At 51.3% G+C, this 18,553-nt stretch overlaps 1 protein-coding gene across 1 annotated transcript; it reads right to left on the reverse strand.

Annotated features, from left to right (window-relative positions):
* Positions 1-14,086, reverse strand: Htr6 (5-hydroxytryptamine receptor 6). Its single transcript, XM_031376944.1, has 3 exons — positions 12,575-14,086; positions 837-995; positions 1-633 (listed from the first exon to the last, which is right to left on the reverse strand). Exons 1-3 carry the CDS (start codon positions 13,286-13,288, stop codon positions 190-192), a joined length of 1,317 nt encoding a protein of 438 aa, XP_031232804.1. The 5' UTR covers positions 13,289-14,086; the 3' UTR covers positions 1-189.
* Positions 14,087-18,553: the final 4,467 nt, after the last annotated feature.

Raw genomic sequence — 18,553 nt, forward strand, 5'->3', positions numbered from 1 at the left:
TGGAGTACCGTACAATGGTGTTTCTGATTACCCCTCATGTCAAGGAGCCTGCAGCAGAAGATGGGGGCTAGCTGAGGATAAATCATGATGCTCAGCACGCTCTCGGGAGACCTCCTACCTCCCACTCTTAGGGAGAATGGGCTGAGACCTCTGGGAATGTGGCCCTCCGCTGGCCAGCTTCTGACCCGGTCAGTTCATGGGGGAACCGAGAGGATGCTGCCGTATCTCAGGCTCCACAGAGTCTGTGACGAAGAAGTTGACCACAGTGGTGGCCCTGTTGGGTGGCGGGGGGTCTCGGGTTGCCTCTCCAGGCAGCAGAAGCTGGGCTGTGAGCTGCAGGCCCGAGGTGCCCCCCGAAGCTGAGTCTGAATCTGAATTTGGCGGCAGAGGCAGAGGCAGCACTTGCTGTAGGCTGAGGCCTGGTCTGGCACCGCTGTGAGAGGTCCACATGGAGGGAGATGCAGGGCTGGCCCGGTGCTCTGGGGGACAGTGGATGCATGGCATGAATCTGCCCAGGGCCCTCTTGAAGTCTCGCATGAAGAGCGGATAGATAATAGGGTTCATGGTGCTATTACAGTATCCCAGCCACGTGAGGACATCGAAGAGGCCGGGAGAGATGCAGTCGCACACAGCCTGTGGAGATAAGACTCATCGCACCTTGTCCCAGGCAGGGACCCACACTACCCCACCCAGCAGGGACAGGACAGACACACAGACACAGACACAGGTACCACAGATGAGCCATCCACCTCCCTCCCACCTTTGCCCAGTGAGGCATGGCATCTCTCCAGCCAGGTTTAGACTCGTTCCACCTTCACTGTCATTTTTTTTTTTACCTGAGCTATGTTGGCCACAAAGAAGGGCATCCAGGTGACAAAGAACATGCCCAGCAGGACGCCCAGGGTCAGGCTGGCCTTCAAAGCCTTCCTGCTATGCTTGGTGGCCAGTCGCCTACTGTCAGCGGACTCCATCCCTGGGCGTGGTGTCCTGGGCACCTGTGGAAAGAGAAGCCACTTAAGTTGGCTGATCTTCGTCACAGACTGAACCTCAACCCTAACACTAGACGGAGTCCTAGCATACCAGCAATTAACTGAGCCCTGATCCTTGACTGATTCCGCAGCTGAAGCACTGGGCCTCACTCCAGCCTGACATCAGTGCTAAGAACAGCACGGCCCCAGGCTCAACACCGGCACTGTCTGTGAGCCTCCAGCAGAGACCTCTATGGAGCCCTGATCCTGGCCCACACTGCACCTTGGCCATTCAGCATGTTTGGGTACCAAGTATGAGGTAGTTCAGAAACAGATGAGGACAGCTCTGAGCGACCCTCCTATAATGCCAATGCTCAGTATGTGGAGGAGTCAGGTGGAGCTCAGTTAACAGAGGGCTTGCCCAGCATCCATGAAGCCCTAGGTTCCATTTCTCCTACATCACAAACTAGGTGTAGGGGTATGTGCCTGGAATCCATGCAAGGCTACCCTCAGCTACAAAATGACTTGAGACCAGCCTAAGCTGGTCTCAAAAATAGATAGATGGAGCTGAGCGGTGGTGGCGCACACCTTTAGTCCCAGCACTTGGGAGGCAGAGGCAGGCAGATCTCTGTAAAGTCAAGGCCAGCCTGCTCTATAGAATGAGTTTCAGGACAGTCAAAGCGACACAGAGAAAATTTGTCTTGGAAAAACAAACAAACAACAACAATAAAAAGAGAAAAAGATAGATATATAGATAGGCAGACAGACAGACAGACAGACAGACAGATAGATAGATAGATAGATAATGAAGATGGATAGATAGATAGATAGATAGATAGATAGATAGATAGATAGATAGATAGATAGATAAAGATGGCTAGATAGATAGATAGACAGATAGGCAGGCAGACAGACGATAGATAGATAGGAAGGCAGACAGACAGATGATAAATAGGTGATAGATAGATAAAGATGGATAGATAGATAGATAGATAGATAGATAGATAAAGATGGATAGATAGATAGATAGATAGATAGACAGATAGGCAGGCAGACAGATAGACAGATGATAGATAGATAGGAAGGCAGACAGACAGATGATAAATAGGTGATAGATAGATAGATAGATAGATAAAAAGAAAGATAGATAGGAGATAGGTGACAGACAGATGACATTCTCCACAGACAGGCACACAGCACAATAAGCCCCATCACCTTCCCAGACCTCAGCAATTCAAGGACCAGTTGCACTTGCAGAAGACCACCCACAGCATAAAGGCAGCTTAGCTGTGCAGCCCACGGAGTCTCTGCAGTTTGGAATTATGGTTTTCCCATCATGCTCCACAAAGCAGAAGCGTTTCTTTTTAATCTGTGCATGAAGCAAACGTTTGTGACGAAACCCTGTGAAGATGAGGCAGGAATGGCTGGTGGCCTGAGCACCGCAAAGCTCCTTTCCAATCCAGACTGATACCCTACTCCATCCTCCTCCTGGACGCTGAGAGAAACTGGGGCGGGAGGGAGGTGCCACTCCTCTGGAAGTCACCAAGAGGGACAAGCACATGGAGAGAGGTCTGAGCATGATGCTGCCACCGGCACCCAACTGTCCCAGATCATTGTGAGGCATGGAATGAGCCTGTTTCATCTTGAACTCTGTGACCCCTCTGAAAATACGAGAAACCTCTCCATAGGAAAGGCTACTCATAAAAGTTTATTTTCATCCATACAAAAGAAAAAAAAAACATGTGGCCTTCTAGTAAAGGTGACTGCCACCAAGCTTGACAGCCTATGTTTGAGCCAAGGAAATGAACTTGAACTCCTAATTTTCCAAGATCCACCTCCTGAATATTGGAACTACAAGCATCCTCCACCACACCCAGTTTATATAGTACTGAAAATTGAACCTGGGTCTTCACATATGCTCTGCAGACACTGAGCCGTAGTTCTAGCCACGTTCTTGCCTTATCCACATACTTAGGTTTTGGACCCAAGGATTTGCGCAGCTTCGTTCTTTTTCTTTTCTTTTGAGACATGTAGTCCAGCCTAGCCTCAAACTGAAAACACCCCTGCCTCAGTCTCACTGGTGCTGACACGACAGGCATGCTTCAACATGCCCAGCTGGGTTCAGAAGGCAGCCAGAGGCAGGATGTGTGCGGTGAGATACAAAGATCAGGCAAGGGGCAGGATGGGAACCGGACCCCCAAGCCGTCCTCCACAGATGGAGACGGGGTGGAGGAGGCAAAGCCTGGGTCTGTCAGAGCCAGGAAGCTTTAAAGCCAGGATCACACAGGCGCCCTCCTCCGCCTACCGCCCTGCTATCTGAGGCTTGCAGAGCAGAGGCCTGACCACAGTGCTGGAAGCCCAGCTCTGAGCTGCGCTCCTGCAGGACTCAGGATCTCACTCTGGAATGGGAGTTGAAGAACAAAGCACTCTGTAACAGAATTTCTCAGGTGATGTCTGATGGTGTTACTGGCAGGGGCAAATCCAAAAAAAAAAAAAAAAAAGCCTCAGAGGGGCCCTGACCTTTTCTGCTTGGCCTTGAAAGGGTGGCAGAGGACAAGGCCGGGACTTTAAGAGGGGTAGTCTGCTGCAAATCACAGCCTCACCCCACGCTAGCTCTATGAACTTGAGAAAGAGCCCCTGTGCTCAACTGGAGAGAGAGAGAGGATCCTCAACTCCCAGAGCTGCTGAGGAGACTGTGCACGCATGCGTACACACATGCGCAGTGCTGACGCCAACATCTCCAGCTTCTCTCTTTCCAGTAGTCACGCCCACCCAAGCTAGGCCTTGTTCTGTAATCTGTAGGTACCCTTTATGAATCTGCAGAACATGCCAGGAACAGAGGGTGGCTTGTCATCCAGGTCAACCTGGCAGTGCCCTTTCTAGCCAGAAACTCTACATTGGACACTCCTGTTCATTGGTTCCTGGTGGGAAAGACAGAACTGATCTGGGAATAGGGAAATACACCCTTAATCTTAGCACTTGGGAGGCAGAGGCAGGCATATTTCTATGAGTTCAGTGTTGGCCTGGTCTACAGAGTGAGAACTCCAGAACAGCCAGAGCTGTATAGTGAGACCCTGTCTTGAACGTGTCCTGCTCCCGGGCGGGGGGGAGATACAACTGACTACCACAAGTTGTCCTCTGACTTCCACAGGCATTCTATGGCACTGGCACGTGCTCAAACACACACATGTACACAAAACAAATACACACACAGTGAATAAATAAATATAATTAAAATGTTAATGTACTTGGCTAGGGCTGGGGATGTACCTCAATTGGCACAGTACTTGCCTGCCATATAGGAAACTCTGGGTTCCATCCCCAGCACTGCATGATGGAGCACCGGGTATGATGGAGCATGTCTGTAATCTAGCACTCAGAAGGTAAAGGAAGAAGGACTAGGAATTCAAGACCATCCTCTGCTACATAGTAATGCCAGCCTAGTCTACATGAGACCCTGTCTCAAAAATAAATAGGCAAGCACTCTATCTAGACAGAAGGTCTTGTGTATTGTATGGATGCTAGAACTGTCAATTTAAAAGATCTGGGGCACATCTATCAACTGAGCCACATCCTTACCCCAGTATTCATTCATTCATTCATTCATTCACTCATTCACTCATCTTCAGACAGGGACTCAGTGGTTAAGAACACTTGCTGCTCTTGCAGAGGACCTGGGTTTGGTTCTCAGCACCCACCTCTATCAATAGCTCAAGTTCCTGGGGATCCAAGACCTTCTTTGGGCCTCTGAAGGCACCAGGCATGAATGCACAGACATATATGCAAAGAAAATACTAAAACATATAAATACATCCTTTTAAAAACTGAAGTAGCCAGGCAGTGGTGATGCACGCCTTTAATCCCAGCACTTGGGAGGCAGAGGCAGGTGAATCTCTCTTGAGTTTGAGGCCAACCTGGACTACAGAGTGAGTTCCAGGACAGCCAGGGCTACGCAGAGAAACTCTGTCTCGAATAAGGGGTGTGTTGGGGGAAGGGCGATATGTTACGGAGTGAGCATGGCAGCCAGATGGGCAGCACAGACAGCGTGCCCCTCCATTGTGTAAACAGTGTGAGTAACACTGATTCTTTTTTTTTTTTTTTTCTAGACAGGGTTTCTCTGTGTAGCCCTGGCTGCCCTGGAACTCACTCTGTAGACCAGGCTGGCCTCGAACTCAGAAATCTGCCTACCTCTGCCTCCCAAGTGCTGGGATTAAAGGCATGCGCCACCACTGCCCGGCAAAACACTGATTCTTGAGGACCTGACACAGCGCACAGCACACGGAACGACATCAAGAATGCACCATTAGTGGGCAAGAGTGTTGCCAATGGTGAAGTGACCAGGTCCAGTGATCTTTTACTTTGCCTTGTTTGTATTTCTTGGGCTGTGTAGTGTGCACAAGGTCCTGGGCTCCACCTTCAATAACTCGGAACACTGAAAGGAAGAGCATCTATATATTCCCTCATTGTTCAAATCGCTAACAATCGAGGGGATGAGAGAGATGGAGGCTCAGCAGTTGAGTACCAGCTGCTCTTGCAGAGGAACTAAGTTATGCTCCCAGAACCCACCTAGGGCAGCTCACAGCCATCTGTAACTCCAGCTCCTGGGAGTCTGATGGCCTTTTCTGGCCTCGGTGGGCATTGCAGACATGTGGTGCACATACAGACAAGCAAGCACATATAGGTACACATTTAAAAATTAAAATACAGGGCTAGAGAGATGGCTCGGTACTTAAGAGCACTTGTTGCTCTTGCAGAAGACCTGGGTTCAATTCCCAGCACCCACATGGCAGCTCACAACCATCCATAATTCCAGTTCCAGGAGGTCCCATGCCCTCTTCTGATGTCTGTGAGTATTACAACACATGTGATGTACGTACATTTGGGTGGGCAGAACATTCATGTATATAAAATGCTTAAATACATAAAATAAATAAGTAAATGAATCTAAAATTTTAATTAAAATAACACAAAAAACAATTCGATAGTCATACCATCACAGAGGGAGGCTGGCAAGATGGATTTGAGCCAGTCACACCCTGACTGGCTTCTAATAGCCAACTGGCATTAGGCAAGCTACTGTGGCTCTCTTGTCTTTTCTGTTAAACAAACAAACAAAAAACAAACAAAAACATACCTCGAATCCCAGCGATTAGGAGGCAGAGGCAGGAGGATCTCTTGAGTTCAAGGCCAGCCTGGTCTACAGAGTGAGTTCCAGGACAGCCAGGGCTACACAGAGAAGTTCTGTCTCAGAAAAAAAAAAAGGGGTGGGGTGGGGGGGAACAGACACATTTGCTAGCATCCATCACACAGGCTTATGCTAAGGAATAAATAAGGTAACCTGTTGGACCAGCTCCCAACACTGTAAGTGCCTTGTAGGCTAGCTGTTATTATTTACATTGTAAGCATTCCAGAGTTCTCACCTACTTAAAAATCATGATGCTGTTGGTGACGCCAATATGTCATGGTGGTGATGGCATGGAAGGCAGATGTCCCTATAGTCATCTATTCTATCACCAGTAGAGGAAGAGGACCTGTTGGGCACCTACCCTATGCCAGAGTCACCTCCCCGCCTCATGGATAGTCAGATTTAGCCCTGAGATACAGGTAGGCAAAAATGACTTCTCTGAGGTCACTCAGCTGTGGCAGGAGCAGGCAGGGCTTAAAGGAGGAGATGCTGAACTCCTATGCCAAGTCAGCACAGCTACTCTGCAGTCACCTCCCCCAGCAGGTATTTCTGTGACTGTCACGTCCTCCTCAGAGGAGGAGGAGGAGGGATGGAGGTGGAGGGAAGACTTGTCACTGAAACAGACTACAGTTAGGAGGGAAGGGCAAGGGTGGGAGGAAGACAGAAGGAGGTAGAGGAGGGGGAGGTCAGGGGAGACAAAGCAAAGATGGTGGGGAGAGGAGTACCCAGAGGGAGGAGGGGGGGAAAGAATGGAATAGGAGCTAGGGGGTGAGAGAGGAAGGTGAGTCGGAGGAAGAACGCCTCGTTCACTTTCTTGTCTCTCTCTGTAAGGCCACATTCACACTCCAGCCTGATACTGCCCAACAATGCTCTTGACTCTCTGGGATCACCCAAGGATGGATACCCCCACCCCCTGTAACCCTCATCTATCTATCTCCCTTCCTGTTTTAGGGTGTGTGTGTGTGTGTGTGTGTTTGTGTGTGTGTAAACAGGGTCTCACTGTAACCCAGGCTTTCCTGGAATACCCGGAGTCAATCAGGCTGGCCTCAAGCTCACAGCAATCCTCCTGCCTCAGCCTTTCTCCCATGCTGAAACAATAGGCATACACTTCCACACCTCTATTGTTTTTTCTCCTCCCTCCCACAACTCCCAGGCACGGCATCATCCCACAGAGATACCTTTACCAGCTTAAATCTCCCTGATACCCCAGTTCTAAGCATAACTCCTATCTCCCAGCCCCTGGGAATGCTGGGAAGACCTGGTGGGAACCACTGTGCCAGCAGCGGGGTTTTTTTTAGAGCCCAGTTTCACACAGAGACATATGTGGATCAGCAGAGAGATATCATGCTGGCCAGCTCCCACATTGCCCCTGCCAGGGACTGGGAGCCTGTTCCCGCCTCCCTTCCATCTGCAGGGAGCTAGAGGGTACACTGGCAAAGGACGAGGAGAGAAAAGAGCCAGATCCTAGAAGGGAAGGGGCCCCATGCACCCTTCTCTGTATCTGTCCACACCATTGCTGTGGATCTGAGCTCCAGCTGCAAACTCTCTCTGTGTCTGTTGGTTCATTTGAGACAGGATCTCACTATGTAGCTTTGGATGGCCTGGAACTCACTACATAAATGAGGGTGGCCTTAAACTCACAGAGATTGACTTGCCTCTCCATGGGAAAAACAAAACAAAACAAAACAAACCTCCTGCACACAGTAGGTACTCAATGCATGCCATTGATTGGGCTAATGATTTCATGTTGTGAAGAGCCATTCCATATATGAGTAAGTCTACAGAGTGTGAGAATGGGCCCCCGCGTGAGCCACAGGCTCTCCGAAGCTCTATGTTCATTTCCTTCCCTCTATAAATACAGGCTGGAAGGTTGAGCTTGGCATGGCTCTGGATGCAGGCTGGGAGCTTGCTTGAGCTTGGCGTGGCTCTGGATGCAGGCTGGGAGCTTGAGCTTGGTGTGGCTCTGGATGCAGGTACTAGGGCATCAAACATGACAAGCTCCTGGCCTCTTAAAAGCCCAATTCCTACCCAGAAGAGTCTATCAATCATCCATCCACTGGCAAGATGTTTTGCAAATGCTGCTGAGAGGAGCCGGCAGACCTGGAGAAGACCTAGCCTGGGGTTGGGGGTAGGGGGGAGTAGCATATTCCTACTCAGAAGCCTGAGAACAGAAACCAGAAGGCAGGTGGGACAGAAGTTGAGAGAAGACCGTGTGGAAAGGAAAGACAGAAAGCTGGTGCAAAGATCCTGAGACAGGAAAGCAAGCACTTGATGCTCAAGGAATAGCCAGGAGGCCGGTGTGGCTGGAAGAGAAAAAGCAACCAAGGAAAAAGAGGGTAACGTAGATGTGGATCAGGGACAAGAGCTGTAAGGCCAACAGAGCATAGCAACAGGCTAGGACCTGTCAGTTAGAAGGTTACTATAGTAATGCGGGTATCCATAACAGGACTCAGCCCCAGGATGGCAGTGGTACCTAGAGCCTGGATATATATCACAGGTAGAGAAGAGAGGACTGGGTTCACAGTATAAGAAGCAAAGAGGCATCCAGCCTGCCTCCAGAGTTCCTGGTCTGCCACACCAGAAAAAGGTCACCATTCACTGGCACGGAGAAGACCCTGAGGGCCAAGCCTGGAGTCTGGAAAGATCAGAATTCTGTCTGTACTTGGGCAGGGCTTGGCCTAGCAGCACCTAGGCAGTATTTCCAAGCATGAGACAAAACAAAACCACCACAGAGAGAGTCCTGGGAAAGAGGAATAGAGAGCCAGGTCAGAGCTGCAGGGTACAGACTGGGCTGGCAGATCAACACTCAGGGAGGACCGGGGAAGCAGCCATCAGGGAGCATGGTATAATGTCACTGAGCAAGTGTCGCCTAGCCACACCGGCTCTCCTTGGGCCTCAGTTTCCCTATCATCAAGCAAGGCTGGGAGAGCGTTGCTCACTCAGCAGGAGTTTTGGAGACAAGCTTGGTGCCTGACAGTGTGCTCAAGACAATGGTGCAGCTGTGGGAGGTGGCTCCTGCACAGGCCCTGAGGTCGCCAGGTGCCATCCTGGTACCAGCTGATTTAGTTCGTCAAAAGAACATCTGTGTCAGGGCCCTGCTGAGACCAGGGGGCCCGACAGCCCAGCTTCTAACCTCCTTGATCCCTGGTACAGAGTGTCCTCGAAGATGGGCATTCAGGACTTTTCAGATGCAGGGGAACATTTTAAAAACTCACAGAGTCAGTGAGAAGGCACAGAAAGTGAAGACCCTGCACAGGGCCTGTCTAGACCCCTAGCTCCCACGTGGTGGGAGAAGACCCTGCACAGTGTCTGTCTAGACCCCTAGCTCCCACGTGGTGGGAGAAGAGAACAGACTCCTGAACCTTGTGGCACACACATGTGTGCACACTCACAAACACATCATCATCATCATCATCATAAATATATAATACTAATAAATTAAAGCCTGGTGGTGGTACACACCTTTAATCCCAGCACTCAGGAGGCAGAGGCAGGTGAATCTCTGTGAGTTCAAGGCCAGCCTGGTCTACAGACTGAGTTCTAGGACAGCCAGGACATAGAGAAACCCAGTCTTGAAACCCCTCCCCAAATAATAATAATAATAATAATAATAATAACAATAATTTAAGATTTTAAAATACTAACATAGGGTGTGAGCTGCAAGCTGTCTCCCAGCAAGAGAGAACATGTTCTTTGTTCTTAATAACCCTCTCCAACTCATATTGAAAAAGGCAGCCTCAGGTTCCAGGCATAACAGACAGACGAAAGCTCTTCAGTGATACTGCTGGGCCCCTTCTGCCATCCCTGCCCTGTGTTTCCTGCAGTTGTCTGTGGCAAGAGTTACTGGTTTGTCTTTTCTGGGAGAGATAGGAACTTTTCTTTCTGAACACATTCATGGAAGTAAAAAGATGGGCTTGGAGAGATACCCTGCCCCCCCCCCAAGTGATTCTCTTTCTTTTATAAAAATCTCTGAGTGCAAGGGTGGAACTAGCTCAGTGTTAGGCCCTGGAGAGCCTGTGCCACATTTTATCGATAGCTTCAAGAACCCAGGAGCCTCTGTTTAGATTTAATATTGTTTTCCTCTGTGTGTGTGTGTGTGAGTGTGTGTGTGTGTGTGTGTGTGTGTGTGTGTGTATACAAGCCATCTCACACAAAAGGGGTCTCGGTGGCCCAGGGGCAGCCGGGCAGCCCTCATGCACATGCCAAGACACACATGTGGAGGTCAGAGGACATGAATGGAAATGGGTTCTTTCCTTTCACCATGTAGGTCCCAGGGATAAAACTTGGGTCTTCAGGCTTGGTGGCAAGTGCCAATACCTACTGAGCTCTCTAGCCAGTCCCTTATTTTTTTTAAGTTTGTGTGTGTGTTTGTGCACTCATGTGCATGAGCATGCCTATGTGTGTGTGTGTGTGTGTGTGCTTGAGTCCTCATGTGCATGAGTATGTACATGCATGTATAGATGTTTGTATGTGTGCATGTTCACTTGCATGCTTACCCTCCACATGCACAGAATCCAAGAGGCAGAAGCCAATGCCTTGGGGTCCCGAGTGCTCGTGGGATGCCTGGCTTGTTATGCGAGTGCCAGGATCCAGACTCCAGTCTTCCATGATTTTGCAGCCAGCTTTCTTAACCACTGAGCATCTGACACCTTTGCAGGGTAAGAAACAAGCCCCTACTGTGTGGACACATCAGATATTATCTGTTTACATCACAAACACTGACTTGTAGGTCACTCAATTTGGGGGCTACTGGGGAGAAGCCACCAGTCTTTGAGGCCAGGAAATTCACACAGGTTCAAAGCAAGTGCAGTCACCTCTTACCTTCAGGCCAACAAATGGGGAAGTCAATCAAATCGTGACAAGGCAGGAGGAGCAAAAAAAAAGGAAAAAAAAAGTCGGTGGTGATGGTGGCGCATGCCTTTAGTCTCAGCACTTGGGAGGCAGAGGCAAGCTGATCTCTGTGAGTTCGAGGCCAGTATGCCCTACAGAGCAAGTTTCAGGACAGCCAGAGCTATGTGGAGAAACCTTGTCTTGAAAAACCAAAAGAAAATACGAAAGTTCTAAGGAAAGAGTGTGGAAGGCCCACATCCATCCTGACTGTATCAGGGCCACTGACAGCTTGGGAACAGAGAGGCTGCAGCCAGGACTCCCGTCTGTTCCTTCCTACTCCAGACACCATTGTCCTAGGTGACCGGACCTTGGAAGAGCAGGTCTCCCTCAGAGCATTGCAGCCTGGCTGCTCTGGAGGCCGCCAGAATGCTGCTATCTTCCCACCTCACCCAAGTCCCTTGCTGCTCGGGGACCACAAGGTCACCATCCTTACCCCAAAGCTACTAACCTCCTTCACCTCAGGCCACAAGATGTCCTTGCAGAGAGCAGCTGGGACCTTTGACAGGGACTTAGTTTACAGACCTAATACTGATCTAGCTTCACACAGTCCCCAAGCCAGGGAGGCAATGTGGCTAAATCAACACTTAAACAGGGGTTGCATGGTAACAGCATCGGGGAGGCGGTGGACCTTCAGACCCGGAAGTCAAGGGTCGGCTTAGGAAAAAGTGGGCTGATAAGAAGTCAGCAAGAGCAGCTCCAGGAAGAGGCATTGAGGCAGAGGGAAGAGCAAACACAAAGACCTTAAGCCAGGCATGGTGGTGCCAACAACCTATAGTGGGAGGCAGAAGCAGGAAGATCGACAGTTCAAGATCACCCTCAGCGACATAGTTTGGAGCCAGCTGAAGCTACTGAGGCCTTCTCTCAAAGTAAGGCCAGAAATCTTGGCACCAAGTTAAGCTTGGCAACTTGGAGGACTGTCCTAGGGGACCCTGAGGCTGAGAAAGAGAGGGAGAGAGGAGAAAGGGAGGACTGGAGTTTGGCCTGGAAGGATCCTCTCAGCCGTATTCTGAGGTGGGTTTTTTTGCCTTGTGGTGAGCTAGGTGAGGTTTGTAGCAGGAAAGCAACATCTCAGATGCCTTCATTTCAGTCACTCTGGCTCTGGGAAAGTGGACTGCAGTGGGAGCCAGCAGAAGTCTATCAAAGGCTCCCTGGTGAAAGGTGACAATGGCTTAGACTAGGGATAGACAGCAAAGGTATGCTTATTTAGAAGGTAGGACCAACAGGCCCGGAGAAAGGAGTGTGAATACTACAAGAGACAAAGGATGCTTTCTTGCTTTCTAAGTTTCCTACACGTGATACAGGATGGGGCCTGTCATGGAGAAACATGCTAGCTTCCTCCTCCGTACCCAGCTCACCACAGTCGGTATATCCCACCACAGCCAGAGCTTGAAATTCATCAGAAAAGCATAGCCACCCGCCTTGTAGGATTAGCAGCAAGCGCTTACTATGAGGCAGTCACCCAGTGGTTTCCTACTGGCGGTTTATTTCTCCCCATCCCGAAAGCCAGGTCTCCCAAACCCACCCCGGGTACCTGCAAGGTTTCCAAGGCCTGGCCAGCCGTGCCCGTGGTGAGCGAGGCCACTTGCACCGCCTGCTTGCGGGCAGCCAGCAGGATCCTGCAGTAGGTGAAGCAGATGGCACCCGAAGGCAGGAAAAAGGTGACACCGGACGCCACGAGGACATAAGGCAGGCTGGCCAACAGGCGGCACTGGCCGGGGGCAGGGGTTTGAGCTTTGCCCAATTCGTGCCAGCCCAGCAAGAGCGGCAGGAAGGAGGCCAGCGCCGCGAGGCTCCAGGCACCCAGGATGAGCGCCAGGGCACGCGGGGCTGTCATGCGCAGCTTGTAGCGCAGCGGCGAGAGGATGAGCAGGTAGCGGTCCAGGCTGATGAGGCAGAGATTGAGAATGGAGGCGCTGCAGCACATCACGTCGAAGGCGGTCCAAAGCAGACAGAGGCCTCGAGCTAGCACCCAGCGCCCATACAGCGCGTTCAGCATGGCTGGGGGCATCACCACCAACCCTACCATCAGGTCCGACGTGAATAGCGACACCAGGAAGAAGTTAGACGTGTTGCGCAGCGCGGGCTGCGTGCAGATGAGCACGATCAGCAGCGAATTGGCGGCTGCCGTCAGCACGATGACCACGCACAGCGCTGCGGCGACCCAGCCGCTGCCTCCTGGGGCAGGCGGTGGCCCGGGGCCCCAGGCTGGGGTGCTACTGTTGACAGGGCCGGGCTCTGGAACCATGGGGACTGGGGTTGAGGACCAGGACGGGATATGGTGAATGCGGATACAGGGTGAAGCCAAAAAAAGAGAAAGGAAGCTGGGTAAAAACTGCACCCCGGTGGAGTAGGTGGCAAAACGGGGTTCTTAGGTCCCCGATAACAAGAGGTCGGGGAGGGATTGTGGGGGCGCCTCCTATGGCGGGGCCACCTGGAGTACTCGGGTAAGAAGTTTGGGGAGGGGTAGCGATGCGCTGTGTCAACGAAAGTTAGGTTGGGGATGGATGAGAGCCCTGGGATGGAATAGAGCCACCGGGGATGCCACAAGATGGGGGTGGGGCTCCTGGCCAGAGGCACAGCTGGGGAGGTGGGAGCAGGAGGCGAACTCCTGCCTTCCGGCCGGGGCAGTCTCTCTGAGGATGGTGGGCGTGTGAGTACGCTAGATCACGAGCTGTCGCGCGTGGGGGTCGCAATGGGGTGGCCCAAGAGCAGGAGCGCAGCTAGCCCAGCGGCGGAAAGCAGGTCTCCTTTCGCCCTGAGGCGCCGAGGGATCCAGGGTACCGGAGGCCGCGGACCGGGCCGGGCCAGACCTGGCCGGGGAGAGAGGGCTGGCAAAGGAGCGCAGCGCGGCGCTCCGCCCTCCCGGCCGCGCCGGCTTGCCTGGCCGCCTCCCGCCCGCGCTCCCTACCTGGGCGCTCGCGGGTGATCCGCTGCCGGCGACTGCGGCATGCGCCGCGGGGCTGGAGACTACAGGCGGCGGCTGGTGGCGCGGCGGGCATAGGGCTCCCGAGCCGGGGAGACGGCGCGCAGGAGCCCGCGACGCTTCAGCCACGCGCGGTCCCGGAGGCTCCAAGCGTGCGCCCCGCCCCGCGGTGGGCGGGCAGAGCCGAGCCCCTCTTAGCAGGCGAGCCGGGTTTTGGTACCCTAGGCCTGGAGAAGGATGCTCCAAGCGCTCCCGGGAGCCCGCAGCCCCACACCTCCGCCTGCGGTTCCCCTGCCCACATGTGGTGATGGCGCAGGCAGAAGTCAAGGAAGGGGGCCGTGACCTGTATGTACCCGGAGACTGCTCCCCAATGGGGGTCGAGCCACTCACTGTGAGAGTCACCACGCTTTCAAGAGGAGTCAGCTGAGAAATGCCGAACAAGTCGTTTGAGATCCCTCTGAGCCTCAGTTGCTGGATCTATACAGTGGGTAAATAATTTCTGCCACTCTTCACCTTTGGGTCACCCCCACCGGTTCTCCAACAACACTGAGGGATTTTGCTGAAGGTCCCCCTCCCTAACCTGTTGGCGCCCCAAATCTCAGTGTGAGGGATTTGGGAATCTCCAACCATTGGAAGGGTAGCCACTGCAAACAGGGGCAGGGCCTAGCGCCTCCTAGTGATGACCAAGTTTTCTTCACACCTAGTAGGTACCAGGTACTGATCTAGACAGTGTATTTCTGGACACTACATTAGATGACGCTTCCCATCTGTGAACTTCCATTCTAGCGGAAGGAAATGGGCAAGAAGCTAGCAAAGGAATCGTAAAGTGGCCATTTCTATAGGAAAAGGAGGAGGGAGAGGAGGGAGGGGCGGAGGAGGAGAGAAAATGTACAGCAGTATGAAGAGAACCTGGTGGGTGTCTTTTCCGAAATGGAAATACTTCCCACTTAGAAGAGTCCACTGCGTTCATGCCTTGGTTTGTTCTGGAATATCTCTACCCAGATTTCTACCCCAACTATAAAGCCAGACTACAGATTCCAGAAATATAAATGCCAGGAAGAAAGTGTTAAGCTGAGGCTCAGAGAGGTCAAGAGCCTCTGCAGAGGTCTCCAGCACCAGGCAACCAAGCGGGAAGTGGGACCGAGATCTGCCAGGTGCCCAAGGCAGAAGGAGGCCACATCAGGGGCTCAAGATGCCTCCTGTCCGAATCCGCAGAGCAACGGTGTCCACTCACACCCAAAGGCGGGTGGAGCCAGCCGCTGCGCGCAAAAGATGGTCCCTATCCCTCACTCCATACTGCATGGCCTAAGGAAAGAAAAAGTTATCCCTGGATGGAGAGTCAGAGACCGGCTTGAGATCCCAGCTCTGCTGCTCAGTAGGCTCTGCACATTCAGGACCCATGGCAGCGGATCCTTTGGCCTTCTTTTCTCTTCAGCCAGTTAGCAGAATTCCGTGTCTGACTCATGGGGTGTCAGGGGAGATTAAATGACGCTGTGTGCTCTGACAGCTTGACAGTCCTGTGTTGGTGCTAGCTGTTGTATCTGTGTCTCTCATTGGTCTTTCATCCTGAGGTGCCTCTCATAGCCCAGGAATGCCTAACATGAGCAGCAGTAGACACATTTGGAGCCCGGTAATCTGGGTTTATAGTCATAATCTGTTACTTAATCTATAACGCTGGCAAAGGCTTCTCCTTCTCCTTCTCCTTCTCCTCCTCCTCCTCCTCCTCCTCCTCCTCCTCCTCCTCCTCCTCCTTCTCCTCCTTCTTCTCCTTCCCCTTTTTTCTTTTTTCTCCTCCTATGATTGTGTGTCTGCACGTATGTCTGGTGCCTATGGAGGCCAGAAGAGAGAGCATCAGATCCCCTGGGACTGAAGTTACAAATGGTTGTGAGCTGCCCCATGGGTGCTGGGAATCAAGCACAGGTTCTCTGGAAAAGCAGCCAGTGTTCCTAACCATTGATCCATCTCTCCAATCCCACAGCAATTGTTCGTTTTGTTTTGAAATTGTGTGTGGGCTGTGTGCCTCTGTGTGTGTGTATTGTGTGTGTGTGGTCCAGTTGTGCCTGTGTGTATGTGGGGGGTGCAATGTGTGCCTCTGTGTGTGTGTATTGTGTGTGTGTAGTCCAGTGTGTGCCTCTGTGTGTGTGTGAGTATTGTGTGTGGTGCAGTGTGTGCCTCTGTGTGTGTGTGTGTGTGGTGCAGTGTGTGCCTGTGTGTGTGTGTGTGTGTGTGTGTGTGTGTGGTGCAGTGTGTGCCTGTGTGTATGTGTGTGTGTAGTGCAGTGTGTGCCTCTGTGTGTGTGTGCCTCTGTGTGTGTGTGTGTGTGTGTGTGTGGTGCAGTGTGTGCTGTGTGTGTATGTGTATGGAAGAGGAGAGAAGACAACTTTCAGGCATTCTCTCCCAGTGTTTGATACCGAGGGGTAGAGTTCAAACAGGTCATCAGGTCTAACTGCAGGTGCCTTTGAGCTCAGCTGTCTCCTCTGAATGAGTCTTATTTGCATGTGTTTGTTTTATTTGCTTGCTTTTTTTTTTTTTTTTGAGACAAGGTCTCATGAAATCCAGGTTAGCCTCAGATTTTTCATTTTCCAGCTCAGTTTTCTGAGGACTGGGTTACGGGCAGGCATCATCACCATGCTGGGCTGTAAGAGACTCTTCAGTTCTCCATGCTGTGATATCAAGATAGCAGAGGTGCAAATGGGATGACCATTTCAGCCTCTTCTTCACATCTTACAAAACATGGCCATTTTATTTATTTACTTACTTACTTTTATTTGTATGGCTGTTTTGCCTGTAGGAATATATGTACACTGCATAATATAGTGTCCGGGAGTGCCAGCAGAGGGCATCGAATTTCCTGGAACTAGACAGGTTTGAGCCACCATGTGGTCCCTAGGAACTGAACCTAGGTCTTCTGCAAGAGCAGCCAGTGCTCTTAACTACTGAGCCACCTTCTCTCCAGACCCCAAAACATGATTATCTTAACGCTTGCTCATTCTGGGTGACCAATTCTTCATGCATGTTTGTTATCTTATGATCTACACTATGCTATAATTAAAAAGTTTCTTTTCAGCCAGGAAAGTGATGGCACATACCTTTAATCCCAGCACCCAGGAGGCAGACGGAGGCAGATCTTTGAGTTCAAAGCCAGCTTGGTCTATAGCCAGGGCAAGAGAAGCTCTGTCTTAAAAACTGAAAAAAAGAAAAGGAAAAAAGTTTATATTTAAGACTGGCCCTGGGGGCCACCTTGTGGTCACACTGTTAATACCTGGAACTTAAGGAAGTTCTTCATTTGTCCTTTGCATCCTGGAATGGATGGTAGAGTGGAGGCCTTCCTATCGATCACAGGTGAAAAGGGACCTTTGAGAATGTTTAACCCTTTCTTAGCTGCTTCCAGCCATGGTGAGCCTCTCAATAAGAGGCAGGCAGTAATGCCACCTTGGATAATAGACCAACTATCTGAGGAATCCCTGCTCCACACTCTCCACGCCTGGAGACACAGAGGACCACAGGGAACAGGACAAAGACAGGGAACAGGATCTACCCATTCGTAGAGTGCTTGCCTAGATGCATGAAGCCTTGGCTTTCACCCGCAGCTAGGGGGTGAAATCTGGGATGGTGGCACACAGCTGTAAGATCAGCACTCCAAAAACAGAGGCAAGAGAGTCAGAGCCTACCTAGGCTAAAGACCTGCTGGTCACCAAAAAAACAAAAACAAAACAAAACAAAACAAAAACATTGTGTCCTATGCAAACATGAGGATCTGAGATGGATCCTCAGAACCTATGTTTAATATACAAATACACATACACAAACACACACACACACACACACACACATACTGATGTTGCTCAGGGAAGCAAGATGGCAGTTAAGGGCACTTCCCACCAAGCCTGATAATCTTTCAATATCTTGTGCCCACACGATGGAGAGAACCAACTCCCAAACATTTTCTGACCTCTTCATGGACACAATAGCATACATGTGCTTACACGCATGCGCATACACACACAAACATAAGCCTGGTGTGGTGGCAAATATTCCAGGGCTGGCGCAGTAGAAACTGGGACTCCTGGGACTCAGTGACCAGCCAACCTGGCCTACTTGCTAAGTTCTATCGAGGTCAATGAGAGACTTTGTCCCCAAATCAAGGTGAATGGCATCTGAGAAATGACCTGCACAGTGGTCTTCTGGCCTGTGCATATATGCTCATGCACCTCCAGATACATACGTGTAATTTTTTTCTTCATCCCTGAGATCTGGCTCCTCTTCCTGGCAAGAAAGACTTCCACATCCCACCAGAGGCTGCTCTTCCTTGGGTCCCTACCTCTCTCAGATGGCCTAGCCTCTCCAACGGCACTGCCCCTAGAAAATGCTGGCCCTTGTACCCATGCCACCAGCCGGCCTACTGCCTTCGGGCTTTGGTCTCCAGCTTCTCGCTTCCCATTTATCCTAAGTCTTTCTGACACCTAGCTCCCCAGATCCTACATTTCCGTCCCTGGCTGCCATTCAGGGTCTGCCAGCAGCCTGTCAGCCGCCTTCCCACTGTATGTCTACCCAGTGTCTCAGTGAATTATCTTCCCACAAGCTAAG

The sequence above is a fragment of the Mastomys coucha genome, unplaced genomic scaffold (genome assembly GCF_008632895.1).
Source record: "Mastomys coucha isolate ucsf_1 unplaced genomic scaffold, UCSF_Mcou_1 pScaffold18, whole genome shotgun sequence".
NCBI lineage: Eukaryota > Metazoa > Chordata > Mammalia > Rodentia > Muridae > Mastomys > Mastomys coucha.